Source organism: Salvelinus alpinus, chromosome 13 (genome assembly GCF_045679555.1).
Source record: "Salvelinus alpinus chromosome 13, SLU_Salpinus.1, whole genome shotgun sequence".
In the NCBI taxonomy this organism is placed as follows: domain Eukaryota; kingdom Metazoa; phylum Chordata; class Actinopteri; order Salmoniformes; family Salmonidae; genus Salvelinus; species Salvelinus alpinus.
The window spans coordinates 55,362,722-55,380,420 of record NC_092098.1 but is presented as its reverse complement, the minus strand read 5'-3'; the positions used below and the strand labels follow the sequence as shown (position 1 = coordinate 55,380,420).

At 42.8% G+C, this 17,699-nt stretch overlaps 1 protein-coding gene across 3 annotated transcripts; it reads left to right on the top strand.

Annotated features, from left to right (window-relative positions):
- The first annotated feature begins 2,318 nt into the window (after window positions 1–2,318).
- On the top strand, window positions 2,319–12,082 carry LOC139537945 (C-type lectin lectoxin-Phi1-like). Of its 3 annotated transcripts, XM_071339851.1 has the most exons (6): window positions 2,324–2,428; window positions 3,150–3,185; window positions 5,449–5,811; window positions 8,663–9,179; window positions 9,300–9,656; window positions 10,496–12,082. In XM_071339851.1, the coding sequence occupies exons 4-6, from the start codon at window positions 9,038–9,040 to the stop codon at window positions 10,501–10,503; spliced, it is 507 nt and encodes a 168-aa protein (XP_071195952.1). In that variant the 5' UTR covers window positions 2,324–2,428; window positions 3,150–3,185; window positions 5,449–5,811; window positions 8,663–9,037; the 3' UTR covers window positions 10,504–12,082. The 3 variants fall into 3 exon arrangements, with proteins under 3 accessions (XP_071195950.1, XP_071195951.1, XP_071195952.1); XM_071339849.1 differs by lacking the exons at window positions 9,300–9,656; window positions 10,496–12,082 and having other exon boundaries at window positions 2,319–2,428; window positions 8,663–9,032; XM_071339850.1 differs by lacking the exons at window positions 9,300–9,656; window positions 10,496–12,082 and having other exon boundaries at window positions 2,319–2,428; window positions 3,127–3,185; window positions 8,663–9,032.
- Window positions 12,083–17,699: the final 5,617 nt, after the last annotated feature.

Sequence of the window (17,699 nt, the reverse complement as noted above, 5' to 3'; positions counted from 1 at the left end):
CAATTGACATTTATTCCTGATTATTATTTGTCCATGCTTGTCATTTATGAACATTTTGAACATCTTGGCTCTCTCTAATTCTCTCCTTCTCTCTTTCTTTCTCTCTCTCGGAGGAACTGAGCCCTAGGACCATACGTCAGGACTACCGGGCATGATGACTCCTTGCTGTCCCCAGTCCACCTGGCCTTGCTGCTGTTCCAGTTTCAACTGTTCTGCCTGCAGTTATGGAACCCCTACCTGTCCCAGACCTGCTGTTTTCAACGCTTAATTATCGGCTATGAAAAGCCAACTGACATTTATTCCTGATTATTATTTGACCATGCTTGTCATTTATGAACATTTTGAACATCTTGGCCATGTTCTGTTATAATCTCCACCCGGCACAGCCAGAAGAGGACTGGCCACCCCTCATAGCCTGGTTCTTCTCTAGGTTTCTTCCTAGGTTTTGGCCTTTCTAGGGAGTTTTTCCTAGCCACCGTGCTTCTACACCTGCATTGCTTGCTGTTTGGGGTTTTAGGCTGGGTTTCTGTACAGCACTTCGAGATATTAGCTGATGTACGAAGGGCTATATAAAATAAACTTGATTGATTGATTGAGTTCACCTTCAAATCGGGGAATAGACACACAAAGTACGTTCATTTTCTAAACGGTAAAACAGATATACACTCTTTGTCACAGCCCTGGCCATAGAGAGGCTTTTATTCTCTATTTTGGTTTGGCCAGGGTGTGACTAGGGTGGGCATTCTAGTTTCTTTATTTCTATGTTTTCTATTTCTTTGTGTTTGGCCGGGTGTGGTTCTCAATCAGAGGCAGCTGGCTATCGTTGTCTCCGATGGAGAATCATACTTAGGTAGCCTTTTTCCCACCTGGGTTTGTGGGTAGTTGTTTTCTGTATAGTTTTAGTTACCGTGCAGAACTGTTCGTTTCTCGTTTTGTTATTTTTGTTCTAGTGTTCAGCTTTAAATAAATATCATGAACACGTACCACGCTGCGCTTTGGTCCACTCCTTCTTCATCAGATGAGCGTTACACTCTTAGAAAAAAGGGTTCCTAAAGGGTTCTTGGCAGAGAGATGGGGTCCTACCTACAACCGTTTTGATCTGAAGAGCTGTTTCTGGAAGACAAGGGGTCTTTGTAAGCTGAAGGGTTCTAACTAGAACATTTAACGTTCTAAGAACAATTTTTGGACAAAACGGTTCTTTGATGACTCTTTGGAAGGCAAATACCTGAGAGCAGGGTGACTGACAGGGAGAAAAATACCTGAGAGATGGGCGTGACCTTAGGGATCCTTTTTATGTCTATTTTGGTTTGGTCAGGGCGTGAGTTGGGGTGGGCATTCTATGTTTTGTGTTCTATGTTTTCTGTGTGTTTGGCCGGGTGTGGTTCTCAATCAGAGGCTGCTGTCTATCGTTGTCTCTGATTGAGAACCATACTTAGGTAGCCTTTTCCCACCTGTGTTTTTGTGGGTAGTTGTTTTCTGTTTTGTGTCTGCACCAGGCATAAATGTTTCGGTTTCGTTCGTTCTTTGTTTCTTGTTATTCAGTGTTTAGTTTTATGAATAAATCATGAACACTTACCACACTGCGCTTTGGTCCACTTCTTCTTCAGACGACCGTTAGTGACTGACAGGGAGAAAAATACCTGAGAGCTGGGTGACTGACAGAGAGGTAAATACCTGAGAGCAGGGTGACTGACAGAGAGGTAAATACCTGAGAGATGGGTGACTGACAGAGAGGTAAATACCTGAGAGCAGGGTGACTGACAGAGAGGTAAATACCTGAGAGCAGGGTGACTGACAGGGAGAAAAATACCTGAGAGATGGGTGACTGACAGAGAGGTAAATACCTGAGAGCAGGGTGACTGACAGAGAGGTAAATACCTGAGAGCAGGGTGACTGACAGAGAGGTAAATACCTGAGATCAGGGTGACTGACAGAGAGGTAAATACCTGAGAGCAGGGTGACTGACAGGGGAGCTGAGTGAATGAGACAGGAGGTTCTTTATCTAAGCCTATTTACTTTGGCTGGATTTGACTGTTGATTTCTCTCTTTGTTCTTCCTATTTACTTTTTTAAAGGAGATATTATATTGTAATCCAACATGTTCGTAGAGTTTAGCCACATGGAGGGTTGCAATTAATTTTTGTTTCCCAGAAATCCCAGTTGGAGAATTCTGGATTTCCTTCTTCCTGTTTGGGTTTTTTCTTCGACCAGTGTTTTGCATGTCTCTACGAGGAAGAACTAAGACCAAATAACTGACAGGGATGCCTTTCATCCTTCCACTGTGACATCACCACGTTATGAGGTCAAAAAGCAGGAAGTACTGTATAATGTAGCTGTATAACACCCACCTGTCTCAGAGGGGACAGAGCCACTCAGAGGGAGAGCTGACAACAATATCAAGAAACAACATCGACTACAACAAACATCAGGTATGAGGATTTCTTTCATAACTCTACATGTCTACTTTGTAAAGAATAAAGTACAATACAGTTAGTAACATTAATGTGTATTGTTATTTAGAGAACATTAATGTGTGTTGTTATTTAGTAAACATTACTGTGTTGTTATTTAGTAAACATTAATGTGTGTTATTTAGTAAACATGTGTATTGTTATTTAGTAAACATGAATGTGTATTGTTGTTTAGTAAACATTAATGTGTATTGTTATTTAGTAACATTAATGTGTATTGTTATTTAGTAAACATTAATGTGTGTTATTTAGTAAACATGTGTATTGTTATTTAGTAAACATAAATGTGTATTGTTATTTAGTAAACATTAATGTGTATTGTTATTTAGTAAACATGTGTATTGTTATTTAGTAAACATAAATGTGTATTGTTATTTAGTAAACATAAATGTGTGTTATTTAGTAAACATAAATGTGTGTTGATATTTAATAAATGTTGTAATGCTTATAAATATATTTTTGAGTAGTAGAATAACAGAAAAGTTTGGAAGTGCAAACCATCCATAAAGTCAAAATTCCCATAAATAGGTCAATATTTTATTTTTTTAAATGTTTTTTCAGTCATTAGATTTCATGACGTTAAATTCAAAATCTGAAGCATGTGACCCATGCTGCTGCTAGAAGTTAAAGTTTAGTTGTTGGTATGTGTTCACCAGACTGTTATCCCTCCATTCTCCAGGGATGGGCCACTCTCTGTTGCTCCTGTTCTTCTCAGGTTGGTGTCCGTGTGTTTTCGTGTGTGTTTGTGCGTGCGTGGATGTGTGTGTGTGTGTGTGTGTGTGTGTGTGTGTGTGTGTGTGTGTGAGCTCGTTTTACATGGCTGTTAGCACTCGAGTTGTATTTCTGGAGCCTGGCAGGCGAACGCTGAATGCCCCGCTCAAAACCGATGGCGAGGTGAGGTATGAGGGATGGAGTCAAAACCGATGGCGAGGTGGGGTATGAGGGATGGAGTCAAAACCGATGGAGAGGTGGGGTATGAGGGATGGAGTCAAAACCGATGGAGAGGTGGGGTATGAGATGTGGAGTCAAAACCGATGGAGAGGTGAGGTATGAGGGATGGAGTTAAAACCGATGGAGAGGTGGGGTATGAGGGATGGAGTTAAAACCGATGGAGAGGTGAGGTATGAGGGATGGAGTCAAAACCGATGGAGAGGTGGGGTATGAGGGATGGAGTTAAAACCGATGGCGAGGTGGGGTATGAGGGATGGAGTCAAAACCGATGGAGAGGTGGGGTATGAGGGATGGAGTCAAAACCGATGGCGAGGTGGGGTATGAGGGATAGAGTCAAAACCGATGGAGAGGTGGGGTATGAGGGATGGAGTCAAAACCGATGGAGAGGTGGGGTATGAGGGATGGAGTCAAAAACAATAATTAAACTCATGTGGTGTCTACAAACTAAGTTCTGCTCCGTGATGAACCATTTCAACAGTCACCAGACATGGTGCATTCTGGGAAAGCAGATCTTTTGATTTGTCTGAGAATGTTTCCTTATTTGTTGTGTTTTAGTTCGTGACGATATTCGCCGCGCCCCGGCTATACAGCACTCCTTTACAATGGTAAACTCTTCCTTCATCGCTCACATAGTTCACCGTCCCCTGGCTGTGTAAAATGAGCTCGCCCAGTGTCTGTCTGTCTGTCTGTCTGTCTGTCTGCCTGCCTGCCTGCCTGTCTGTCTGTCTGTCTGTCTGTCTGTCTGCCTGCCTGCCTGCCTGCCTGCCTGTCTGCCTGTCTGCCTGTCTGTCTGTCTGTCTGTCTGTCTGTCTGTCTGTCTGTCTGTCTGTCTGTCTGTCTGTCTGTCTGTCTGTCTGTCTGTCTGTCTGTCTGTCTGCCTGCCTGCCTGCCTGCCTGTCTGTCTGTCTGTCTGTCTGTCTGTCTGTCTGTCTGTCTGTCTGTCTGTCTGTCTGTCTGTCTGTCTGTCTGTCTGTTCCCAAGAGCTCGCCCAGTGTCTGCCAGCCTGCCTGTCTGTCATCAATTACCATTATCATTGATGTCAACGGTTAGTTTGTGTGTTTTCAGGTTAGTTTGTGTGTGTGTGTTTTGTTAGTACAGTCATAATGTTGGTTTGTTCTCCACAGGGCTGTCTGCCCTCCCCTCATAATGTTGGTTTGTTCTCCACAGGGCTGTCCGTCCTCCTCTCATAATGTTGGTTTGTTCTCCACAGGGCTGTCCGTCCTCCTCTCATAATGTTGGTTTGTTCTCCACAGGGCTGTCCGTCCTCCTCTCATAATGTTGGTTTGTTCTCCACAGGGCTGTCCTTCCTCTCCTCATAATGTTGGTTTGTTCTCCACAGGGCTGTCTGTCCTCCCCTCATAATGTTGGTTTGTTCTCCACAGGGCTGTCCATCCTCCCCTCATAATGTTGGTTTGTTCTCCACAGGGCTGTCCATCCTCCCCTCATAATGTTGGTTTGTTCTCCACAGGGCTGTCCGTCCTCCTCTCATAATGTTGGTTTGTTCTCCACAGGGCTGTCTGTCCTCCCCTGATAATGTTGGTTTGTTCTCCACAGGGCTGTCCATCCTCCCCTCATAATGTTGGTTTGTTCTCCACAGGGCTGTCTGTCCTCCCCTCATAATGTTGGTTTGTTCTCCACAGGGCTGTCCGTCCTCCCCTCATAATGTTGGTTTGTTCTCCACAGGGCTGTCCGTCCTCCCCTCATAATGTTGGTTTGTTCTCCACAGGGCTGTCCGTCCTCCCCTCATAATGTTGGTTTGTTCTCCACAGGGCTGTCTGTCCTCCCCTCATAATGTTGGTTATTTCTCCACAGGGCTGTCCGTCCTCCCCTCATAATGTTGGTTTGTTCTCCACAGGGCTGTCCGTCCTCCCCTCATAATGTTGGTTTGTTCTCCACAGGGCTGTCCGTCCTCCCCTCATAATGTTGGTTATTTCTCCACAGGGCTGTCTGTCCTCCCCTCATAATGTTGGTTTGTTCTCCACAGGTCTGTCCGTCCTCCTCTCATAATGTTGGTTTGTTCTCCACAGGTCTGTCTGTCCTCCCATCATGCCTCTCTCATCAGTTCCACTTTGTGAACACGAATAAAACCTGGACTGAAGCTCAGAGTTACTGTAGACAGAACTACACTGACCTGGCCTCCATAGACGACATGGCAGATATGAACAAGCTCAATAACACAGTCGAGGCTTGGTTATTAACTGAACCAGCCTGGATAGGGCTGTGTAACACCAGCTGGAGGTGGTCTCCGGGAGACACAAAGTTAGGGACGGTGATGTTTTGGGAAGCGGGCCAACCAAATAATGTAAAAAACAATGAGTTCTGTGTGTGGATGCGAAATGGGTTTTGGCATGATGAGAACTGTGAAACAAAACATCATTTTGTCTGCTACGGTGAGTTCCCCTGTCAGTCAGCCTTTTCACTGTCCTTCCTTCCATCTTTCTGTTTGTCAACCAGTCAGCTCCCCTGTCAGTCAGCCTTTTCACTGTCCTTCTTTCTGTTTGTCAACCAGTCAGTTCCCCTGTCAGTCAGCCTTTTCACTGTTCTTCCTTCTGTCTTTCTGTTTGTCAACCAGTCAGTTCCCCTGTCAGTCAGCCTTTTCACTGTCCTTCCTTCTGTCTTTCTGTTTGTCAACCAGTCAGCTCCCCTGTCAGTCAGCCTTTTCACTGTCCTTCCTTCCGTCTTTCTGTTTGTCAACCAGTCAGCTCCCCTGTCAGTCAGCCTTTTCACTGTCCTTCCTTCCGTCTTTCTGTTTGTCAACCAGTCAGTTCCCCTGTCAGTCAGCCTTTTCACTGTCCTTCCTTCCGTCTTTCACTGTCCTTCCTTCCGTCTTTCACTGTCCTTCCTTCCGTCTTTCTGTTTGTCAACCAGTCAGCTCCCCTGTCCGTCAGCCTTTTCACTGTCCTTCCTTCCGTCTTTCTGTTTGTCAACCAGTCAGCTCCCCTGTCAGTCAGCCTTTTCACTGTCCTTCCTTCCGTCTTTCTGTTTGTCAACCAGTCAGCTCCCCTGTCAGTCAGCCTTTTCACTGTCCTTCCTTCCGTCTTTCTGTTTGTCAACCAGTCAGTTCCCCTGTCAGTCAGCCTTTTCACTGTCCTTCCTTCCATCTTTCTGTTTGTCAACCAGTCAGTTCCCCTGTCAGTCAGCCTTTTCACTGTCCTTCCTTCCGTCTTTCTGTTTGTCAACCAGTCAGCTCCCCTGTCAGTCAGCCTTTTCACTGTCCTTCCTTCCATCTTTCTGTTTGTCAACCAGTCAGTTCCCCTGTCAGTCAGCCTTTTCACTGTCCTTCCTTCCGTCTTTCTGTTTGTCAACCAGTCAGCTCCCCTGTCAGTCAGCCTTTTCACTGTCCTTCCTTCCATCTTTCTGTTTGTCAACCAGTCAGCTCCCCTGTCAGTCAGCCTTTTCACTGTCCTTCCTTCCATCTTTCTGTTTGTCAACCAGTCAGCTCCCCTGTCAGTCAGCCTTTTCACTGTCCTTCCTTCTGTCTTTCTGTTTGTCAACCAGTCAGCTCCCCTGTCAGTCAGCCTTTTCACTGTCCTTCCTTCCGTCTTTCTGTTTGTCAACCACTCAGCTCCCCTGTCAGTCAGCCTTTTCACTGTCCTTCCTTCCGTCTTTCTGTTTGTCAACCAGTCAGTTCCCCTGTCAGTCAGCCTTTTCACTGTCCTTCCTTCCGTCTTTCACTGTCCTTCCTTCCGTCTTTCACTGTCCTTCCTTCCGTCTTTCTGTTTGTCAACCAGTCAGCTCCCCTGTCAGTCAGCCTTTTCACTGTCCTTCCTTCCGTCTTTCTGTTTGTCAACCAGTCAGCTCCCCTGTCAGTCAGCCTTTTCACTGTCCTTCCTTCCGTCTTTCTGTTTGTCAACCAGTCAGTTCCCCTGTCAGTCAGCCTTTTCACTGTCCTTCCTTCCGTCTTTCTGTTTGTCAACCAGTCAGTTCCCCTGTCAGTCAGCCTTTTCACTGTCCTTCCTTCCGTCTTTCACTGTCCTTCCTTCCGTCTTTCACTGTCCTTCCTTCCGTCTTTCTGTTTGTCAACCAGTCAGCTCCCCTGTCAGTCAGCCTTTTCACTGTCCTTCCTTCCGTCTTTCTGTTTGTCAACCAGTCAGCTCCCCTGTCAGTCAGCCTTTTCACTGTCCTTCCTTCCGTCTTTCTGTTTGTCAACCAGTCAGCTCCCCTGTCAGTCAGCCTTTTCACTGTCCTTCCTTCTGTCTTTCTGTTTGTCAACCAGTCAGTTCCCCTGTCAGTCAGCCTTTTCACTGTCCTTCCTTCCATCTTTCTGTTTGTCACCCAGTCAGCTCCCCTGTCAGTCAGCCTTTTCACTGTCCTTCTTTCTGTTTGTCAACCAGTCAGCTCCCCTGTCAGTCAGCCTTTTCACTGTCCTTCTTTCTGTCTTTCTGTTTGTCAACCAGTCAGTTCCCCTGTCAGTCAGCCTTTTCACTGTCCTTCCTTCCGTCTTTCTGTTTGTCAACCAGTCAGCTCCCCTGTCAGTCAGCCTTTTCACTGTCCTTCCTTCCATCTTTCTGTTTGTCAACCAGTCAGTTCCCCTGTCAGTCAGCCTTTTCACTGTCCTTCCTTCCATCTTTCTGTTTGTCAACCAGTCAGCTCCCCTGTCAGTCAGCCTTTTCACTGTCCTTCCTTCCATCTTTCTGTTTGTCAACCAGTCAGCTCCCCTGTCAGTCAGCCTTTTCACTGTCCTTCCTTCCGTCTTTCTGTTTGTCAACCAGTCAGTTCCCCTGTCAGTCAGCCTTTTCACTGTCCTTCCTTCCGTCTTTCACTGTCCTTCCTTCCGTCTTTCATTGTCCTTCCTTCCGTCTTTCTGTTTGTCAACCAGTCAGTTCCCCTGTCAGTCAGCCTTTTCACTGTCCTTCCTTCCGTCTTTCTGTTTGTCAACCAGTCAGTTCCCCTGTCAGTCAGCCTTTTCACTGTCCTTCCTTCTGTCTTTCTGTTTGTCAACCAGTCAGTTCCCCTGTCAGTCAGCCTTTTCACTGTCCTTCCTTCCGTCTTTCTGTTTGTCAACCAGTCAGCTCCCCTGTCAGTCAGCCTTTTCACTGTCCTTCCTTCCATCTTTCTGTTTGTCAACCAGTCAAACACCAAAGGGTTTGGATTCAGTCAACAGATTCATATTTTATTGAAAATCTTTTTATTCTACCTGTTTATTTACAGACATGTATTTGTCTATATGAACTTGTCTTTATTGGAACATGTTATTTTATATCTCATCCCGTCTTATATACCTTCTGTTCTTTCAAATAGACACAAATCTCACTAAGTACATCCTCATCACTGAAAAGAAGACTTGGAGTGATGCTCAGCGCTACTGTCAGAAGAACCACACGTACCTGGCCAGTGTGAGGGATGAAGCAGAGAAGAACACCATACAGAACATCATACAGGACACCATACAGAAGAACTATATGAGGGATAAAACAAAGAAGAACATCATAATGAAGGCCATACGGGACACCATACAGGCAAGTTCACTTTACTTCAACTAATTTGTCTTGCACTTTGAGCACCGTGTTAAAAACATAATCAGCATTTGCAAAACAGTTACAGGAAAAGGTGTGGATCGGCCTGTATAGAGATTGGAGGTGGTCCGACCAGAGTGGCTCAACCTTCAGAAACTGGATGGCAGGCGAGCCAAACGGGGCAAACGGGGGATCTGTGGGAGGAAGGAGGCACGAAGAGCTCTGTGTGGAAGTTCAGTTCCCATCTGGAAAGTGGAATGATCACCCTTCTACCACCGAACATCCTTTTATCTGCTATGATGGTGAGGGGGGTGAGTGGGGAGGTTAGATACATATTCATACATTTTTTTTTTTTTTACTTTAGAATCAATGTTATTTGGTGAATATTTAGCATGAATCTCCATATCCTCTTCTTCCTCCAGATAAGCTGGTCCTGGTCTCAGAGAACAAGACGTGGTCTGAAGCCCTGGTTCACTGCAGAGACCTGAACATGGAGCTGGTGTCTGTCCACAACCACAGCATCCAGCACTGGGTCCAACAGGAAGCCAAGAAGGCCTCCAGTCCCTACGTCTGGTTGGGCCTGAGGTACACCTGCACCCTGGACTTCTGGTTCTGGGTCAATGGAGAAGAGTCCTGCTACCACAACTGGGCCGACGGGGAGGGCTACAACACCAGCAAGGAGCAGTCTGGGAACACGGGGGCCATAGAGAGAGACGGGGGGAAGTGGGTCGGCCTGCCTGAGACTGACAAATTCAACTTCATCTGCAGCAAGAGTGATGGTCAGATTTAATCTGTTTTTTAATCTCTCTCTCTCTCTCTCTCTTTTTCTCTCAATTCAATTAAATGTTGTTTATTGATATGACTTAACAATGTACATATTGCCAAAGCTTACTTTGGATATTTACAATATTAATATAATAAGAATCACAAATGTCAATGGGACAACAATAACCAAGGGTCAAAATAACCATACATTCAACAATAACAATAAGCATACAGTAGAGGACATGTGCAGGTTGATTGGTCTGTCAGACACTGTCCCTCAACTTATGGCAGGCAGCAATGTAGTGCGCTGCCAACCCACAGCTCTCTGCGTCCTCCCCCAACAGGACGGGTAGCCTGTCCTCATCAGAGAGGTCTTTGAAACCTTAAATAAGGGTTTCATATTTGGGGAAAAGACACTCTCTAATTGTTTTATATTTTTGACATTTTGTCAGGAAATGCAGCTCTGTCTCAGGTTCTGCTGTGGTGCAGTGGTTGCACAGCCTTTCCTCTACAGGGAGCCAGGTTTTCCTCTGTCTACCCTTCTCAATGGCAAGGCTGTGCTCACTGAGCCTGTACTTTGTCAAGGTTTATCTAGGGTTTTGATCAGTAACCATGGTCAAATAGTTAGCCACGGTGTGCTGTCGATTTAGGGCCAGATAGCACTGCATTTTGCTTTGTGCTTGTGCTTCCCAATAAGCAATGTAGTTTTGTTTTGACTGTGTTGTAATTTGGTTCATTCTGATTGGATGTTCTGGTCCTGAGGCTTCAGTTTGTTAGTAGAACAGGTTTGTGAACTCTCTCTCTGTCTCTCTCTCTCACTATTTCATTATCTTTGTTTTTTTCTGTAATGCAGATTACTAAAACCAGACCCTGATATCTGGACCAGCTGAATCCTACAGCCCAACACATTGTTCCTGATATCTGGACCAGCTGAATCCTACAGCCCAACACATTGTCCCTGATATCTGGACCAGCTGAATCCTACAGCCCAACACATTGTTCCTGATATCTGGACCAGCTGAATCCTACAGCCCAACACATTGTTCCTGATCTCTGGAACAGCTGAATCCTACAGCCCAACACATTGTTCCTGATATCTGGACCAGCTGAATCCTACAGCCCAACACATTGTTCCTGATATCTGGACCAGCTGAATCCTACAGCCCAACACATTGTTCCTGATATCTGGACCAGCTGAACCCTACAGCCCAATACATTGTTCCTGATATCTGGACCAGCTGAATCCTACAGCCCAACACATTGTTCCTGATATCTGGACCAGCTGAACCCTACAGCCCAATACATTGTTCCTGATATCTGGACCAGCTGAATCCTACAGCCCAATACATTGTTCCAGAAATATTCAAATTTAGATTGCGTAAGGTGATGGATACTCAATCTTTTTATATAATTAATCATTTAAATGATTTAAAGAATTTTTTATGTTTGTATATTCTCTTATTGAATTGGATTCATATCATACTCTTATTATTTTCTTATGGACGTATTACTGGGTATCTTATATCATATCTTATATCATTGCTGGTTATCTTATTACCCATGGTTATCTTATTACCCATATCATTACTGGTTATCTTATTACCCATATCATTACTGGTTGTCTTATTACCCATATCATTACTTGTTATCTTATTACCCATATCATTACTGGTTATCTTATTACCCATGTCATTACTTGTTATCTTATTACCCATATCCCCATGGTTGTCTTATAACCAGTTATCTTATTACTCATGTCATTACTAGTTATCTTATTACCTATATTATTACTATTTATCTTATTAGCCATATCTTAATACCCATGGTTGTCTTATTACCCATATCGTATTACTCATGTCATTACTAGTTATCTTATTACACCATATCATTACTAGTTATCTTATTACCCATATGTTATTACCCATATCATATTACCCATATCATTACTAGTTATCTTATTACCTATATCATTACTAGTTATCTTATTACTCATATCATTACTAGTTATCTTATTACACCATATCATTACTAGTTATCTTATTACCCATATCATTACTGGTTATCTTATTACCCATATCATTACTGTTTATCTTATTACCCATATCATTACTGGTTATCTTATTACCCATATCATTGCTGGTTATCTTATTACCCATATCATTACTGGTTATCTTATTACCCATATCATATTACCTGTATCATTACTGGTTATCTTATTACCCAGATCATTACTGGATATCTTATTACCCATATCATTACTGGTTATCTTATTACCCATATCATTACTGGTTATCTTATTACCCATGTCATTACTTGTTATCTTATTATGCATATCCCCATGGTTGTCTTATTACCAGTTATCTTATTACTCATGTCATTACTAGTTATCTTATTACCTATATTATTACTATTTATCTTATTAGCCATATCTTAATACCCATGGTTGTCTTATTACCCATATCGTATTACTCATGTCATTACTAGTTATCTTATTACACCATACCATTACTAGTTATCTTATTACCCATATGTTATTACCCATATCATATTACCCATATCATTACTAGTTATCTTATTACCTATATCATTACTTGTTATCTTATTACTCATGTCATTACTAGTTATCTTATTACTCATATCATTACTAGTTATCTTATTACACCATATCATTACTAGTTATCTTATTACCCATATCATTACTGGTTATCTTATTACCCATATCATTACTGTTTATCTTATTACCCATATCATTACTGGTTATCTTATTACCCATATCATTACTGGTTATCGTATTACCCATATCATTACTGGTTATCTTATTACCCATATCATATTACCCGTATCATTACTGGTTATCTTATTACCCAGATCATTACTGGATATCTTATTACCCATATCATTACTGGTTATCTTATGACCCATATCTTATTACCCATATCATTACTGGTTATCTTATTACCCATAGCATTACTGGTTATCTTATTACCCATATCATTACTGGTTATCTTATTACCCATATCATTACTGTTTATCTTATTACCCATATCATTACTGGTTATCTTATTACCCATATCATTGCTGGTTATCTTATTACCCATATCTTATTGCCCATATCTTATTACCCATATCATTACTGGTTATCTTATTACCCATATAATTGCTGGTTATCTCATTACCCATATCATTACTGGTTATCTTATTACCCACATCTTATTACCCATATCATTACTGGTTATCTTATTACCCATATCATTACTGGTTATCTTATTGGCATGACAGGGACACCTGGAACTCAAACTTCTTCTCTAGTTTAAATGTATGTTGCGTTGATATTAGTGCTAAATTATACTGCAACATGGACTAAATAACTATACTAGCTGCAACATGGACTAAATAACTATACTAGCTGCAACATGGACTAAATAACTATACTAGCTGCAACATGGACTAAATAACTATACTAGCTGCAACATGGACTAAATAACTATACTAGCTGCAACAAGGACTAAAATCATGGACTAAATAATTACACTAGCTGCAACATGGACTAAAACCATGGACTAAATAATTATACTAGCTGCAACATGGACTTAAAGCATGGACTAAATAACTATACTAGCTGCAACATGGACTAAAATCATGGACTAAATAATTATACTAGCTGCAACATGGACTAAATAACTATACTAGCTGCGACCTTGACTAAATAACTATACTAGCTGCAACATGGACTAAAATCATGGACTAAATAATTATACTAGCTGCAACATGGACTAAATAACTATACTAGCTGCGACCTTGACTAAATAACTATACTAGCTGCAACATGGACTAAAATCATGGACTAAATAATTATACTAGCTGCAACATGGACTAAATAACTATACTAGCTGCAACAAGGACTAAATAACTATACTAGCTGCAACATGGACTAAAACCATGTACTAAATAATTATACTAGCTGCAACATGGACTAAATAACTATACTAGCTGCGACCTTGACTAAATAACTATACTAGCTGCAACATGGACTAAAACCATGGACTAAATAATTATAGTAGCTGCAACATGGACTAAATAACTATACTAGCTGCAACATGGACTAAAACCATGGACTAAATAATTACACTAGCTGCAACATGGACTAAAACCATGGACTAAATAATTACACTAGCTGCAACATGGACTAAAACCATGGACTAAATAACTATACTAGCTGCAACATGGACTAAATAACTATACTAGCTGCAACATGGACTAAATAACTATACTAGCTGCAACATGGACTAAATAACTATACTAGCTGCAACATGGACTAAATAACTATACTAGCTGCAACATGGACTAAATAACTATACTAGCTGCAACATGGACTAAATAACTATACTAGCTGCAACAAGGACTAAATAACTATACTAGCTGCAACATGGACTAAATAACTATACTAGCTGCAACATGGACTAAATAACTATACTAGCTGCAACATGGACTAAATAACTATACTAGCTGCAACATGGACTAAATAACTATACTAGCTGCAACATTTACTAAATAACTATACTAGCTGCAACAAGGACTAAATAACTATACTAGCTGCAACATGGACTAAATAACTATACTAGCTGCAACATGGACTAAATAACCATACTAGCTGAAACATGGACTAAATAACTATACTAGCTGAAACAAGGACTAAATAACTATACTAGCTGCAACATGGACTAAATAACTATACTTGCTGCAACATGGACTAAATAACTATACTAGCTGCAACAAGGACTAAATAACTATACTAGCTGCAACATGGACTAAATAACTATACTAGCTGCAACATGGACTAAATAACTATACTAGCTGCAACATGGACTAAATAACTATACTAGCTGCAACATGGACTAAATAACTATACTAGCTGCAACAAGGACTAAAATCATGGACTAAATAATTATACTAGCTGCAACATGGACTAAATAACTATACTAGCTGCAACATGGACTAAAATCATGGACTAAATAACTATACTAGCTGCAACATGGACTAAATAACTATACTAGCTGCAACATGGACTAAAATCATGGACTAAATAACTATACTAGCTGCAACATGGACTAAATAACTATACTAGCTGCAACATGGACTAAATAACTATACTAGCTGCAACATGGACTAAATAACTATACTAGCTGCAACATGGACTAAATAACTATACTAGCTGCAACATGGACTAAATAACTATACTAGCTGCAACATGGACTAAATAACTATACTAGCTGCAACATGGACTAAATAACTATACTAGCTGCAACAAGGACTAAATAACTATACTAGCTGCAACATGGACTAAATAACTATACTAGCTGCAACATGGACTAAATAACTATACTAGCTGCAACATGGACTAAATAACTATACTAGCTGCAACATGGACTAAATAACTATACTAGCTGCAACATGGACTAAATAACTATACTAGCTGCAACATGGACTAAATAACTATACTAGCTGCAACAAGGACTAAAATCATGGACTAAATAATTACACTAGCTGCAACATGGACTAAAACCATGGACTAAATAATTATACTAGCTGCAACGTGGACTAAAGGTGGTAGAACTTTGGTATTAAAGTCAGTGTCTTCATTACGCAGTGTTCACCCGCCGCTTTCGGGCAGTTTTCGACCACCCGCCTGAGGTTGGTCTGGTGTAGTGGTCGGTCTGGTTTAGTGGTTGGTCTGGTGTAGTGGTCGGTCTGGTTTAGTGGTTGGTCTGGTGTAGTGTAGTGGTTGGTCTGGTGTAGTGGTTGGTCTGGTGGAGTGGTTGGCCTGGTGTATTGGTTGGACTGGTGTAGTGGTTGGTCTGGTGTAGTGGTTGGTCATGTGGAGTGGTTGGTCTGGTGTAGTGGATGGTCTGGTGTAGTGGTTGGTCTGGTGGAGTGGTTGGCCTGGTGTAGTGGTTGGCCTGGTGGAGTGGTTGGTCTGGTGGAGTGGTTGGTCTGGTTTAGTGGTTGGTCTGGTGTAGTGGTTGGTCTGGTTGGAGTGGTCGGTCTGGTTGAGTGGTTGGTCTGTTATAGAGGTTGGTCTGGTGGAGTAGTTGGTCTGGTGGAGTGGTTGGTCTGCTGTAGTGGTTGGTCTGGTGGAGTGGTTGGTCTGGTGTAGTGGTTGGTCTGGTGGAGTAGTTGGTCTGGTGGAGTGGTTGGTCTGCTGTAGTGGTTGGTCTGGTGGAGTGGTTGGTCTGGTGGAGTGGTTGGTCTGGTGGAGTAGTTGGTCTGGTGGAGTGGTTGGTCTGCTGTAGTGGTTGGTCTGGTGGAGTGGTTGGTCTGGTGGAGTGGTTGGTCTGGTTTAGTGGTTGGTCTGGTGTAGTGGTCGGTCTGGTTGAGTGGTTGGTCTGTTATAGAGGTTGGTCTGGTGTAGTGGTTGGTCTGGTGTAGTGGTTGGTCTGGTGGAGTGGTTGGTCTGGTGGAGTGGTTGGGGGACTGGGTTCGTAGATTGGAGGAAGGATTTGGAATTTGAATGGTTGCCCTGTCAACACGAGAAATTCTAGTGAGTATGCAAATGGGGATGATATTGTCAATTCAGGATGTTACTGTCATGGAACATTTGGTGGATGCTGTTCAGAGACGGACTGGGAACAGAAATCGGCCCTGACATTCTAACACACTGGCCCATTGTTTTTTCTCGATGCCACCATTGTTAGCCAGATAATTATAATTTTGTTGCGAAACCCTCCAAATTAGACAGGCCCAATGGGCAAAACATTTACCAGCCCATCTGACGTTTGCCCCAAAAGGACATATGGCCAGTGTGTCTCCAGTGTATTTTGTCAAACTATGAACTGAGATCTAACTCAAATCAAATCAAGTTTATTTTATTTAGCCCTTCTTACATCAGCTGATATCTCAAAGTGCTGTACAGAAACCCAGCCTAAAACCCCAAACAGCAAGAAATGCAGGTGTAGAAGCACGGTGGCTAGTAAAAACTCCCTAGAAAGGCCAAAACCTAGGAAGAAACCTAGAGAGGAACCAGGCTATGAGGGGTGGCCAGTCCTCTTCTGGCTGTGCCGGGTGGAGATTATAACAGAACATGGCCAAGATGTTCAAATGTTCATAGATGACCAGCATGGTCAGATAATAATAATCACAGTGGTTGTCGAGGGTGCAGCACCTCAGGAGTAAATGTCAGTTGGCTTTTCATAGCCGATCATTAAGAGTATCTCTACCGCTTCTGCTGTCTCTAGAGAGTTGAAAACAGCAGGTCTGCGACAGGTAGCACGTCCGATGAACAGGTCAGGGTTCCATAGCCGCAGGCAGAACAGCTGAAACTGGAGCAGCAGCACGGCCAGATGGAATGGGGACAGCAAGGAGTCATCAGGCCAGGTAGTCCTCACGCATGGTCCTAGGGCTCAGGTCCTCCGAGAGAAAGAAAGAAAGGGAGAAAGAAAGAAAGAATTAGAGAGAGCATACTTAAATTCACACAGGACACCGGATAAGACAGGAGAAGTACTCCAGATATAACAGACTGACCCCAGCCCCTCGAAACATAAACTAATGCAGCATAAATACTAGAGGCTGAGACAGGAGGGGTCAGGAGACATTGTGGCCCCATCCGATGATACCCCCGGAATGGGCCAAACAGGAAGGATTTAACCCCACCCACTTTGCCAAGGCCAGCCCCCACACCACTAGAGGGATATCTTCAACCACCAACTTACCATCCTGAGACAAGGCCGAGTATAGCCCACAAAGATCTTCGCCACGGCACAACCCAAGGGGGGGCGCCAACCCAGACACTCTGGTACACTCCAACACGCTAGTACACTCCAACACGCTAGTACACTCAGGAACACTCCAACACGTTAGGACACTCTGGTACATTCCAACACGTTAGGACACTCCAACACGTTAGTACACTCCAACACATTAGTAGACTCTGGTACATTCCAACACATTAGTACATTCCAACACGTTAGTACACTCTGGTACAGTCCAACACGCTAGTACACTCTGGTACACTCCAACACGCTAGTACACTCTGGTACACTCCAACACGTTAGGACACTCTG

Coding starts and splice junctions, on each gene's coding strand:
- LOC139537945 (XM_071339849.1), top strand. CDS start 3,152: ATGGGCCACTCTCTGTTGCTCCTGTTCTTCTCAG. Junction 3,186..5,448: donor GTTGCTCCTGTTCTTCTCAG/GTTGGTGTCCGT, acceptor TGTTCTCCACAG/GTCTGTCTGTCCTCCCATCA. Junction 5,812..8,662: donor ACATCATTTTGTCTGCTACG/GTGAGTTCCCCT, acceptor TCTTTCAAATAG/ACACAAATCTCACTAAGTAC.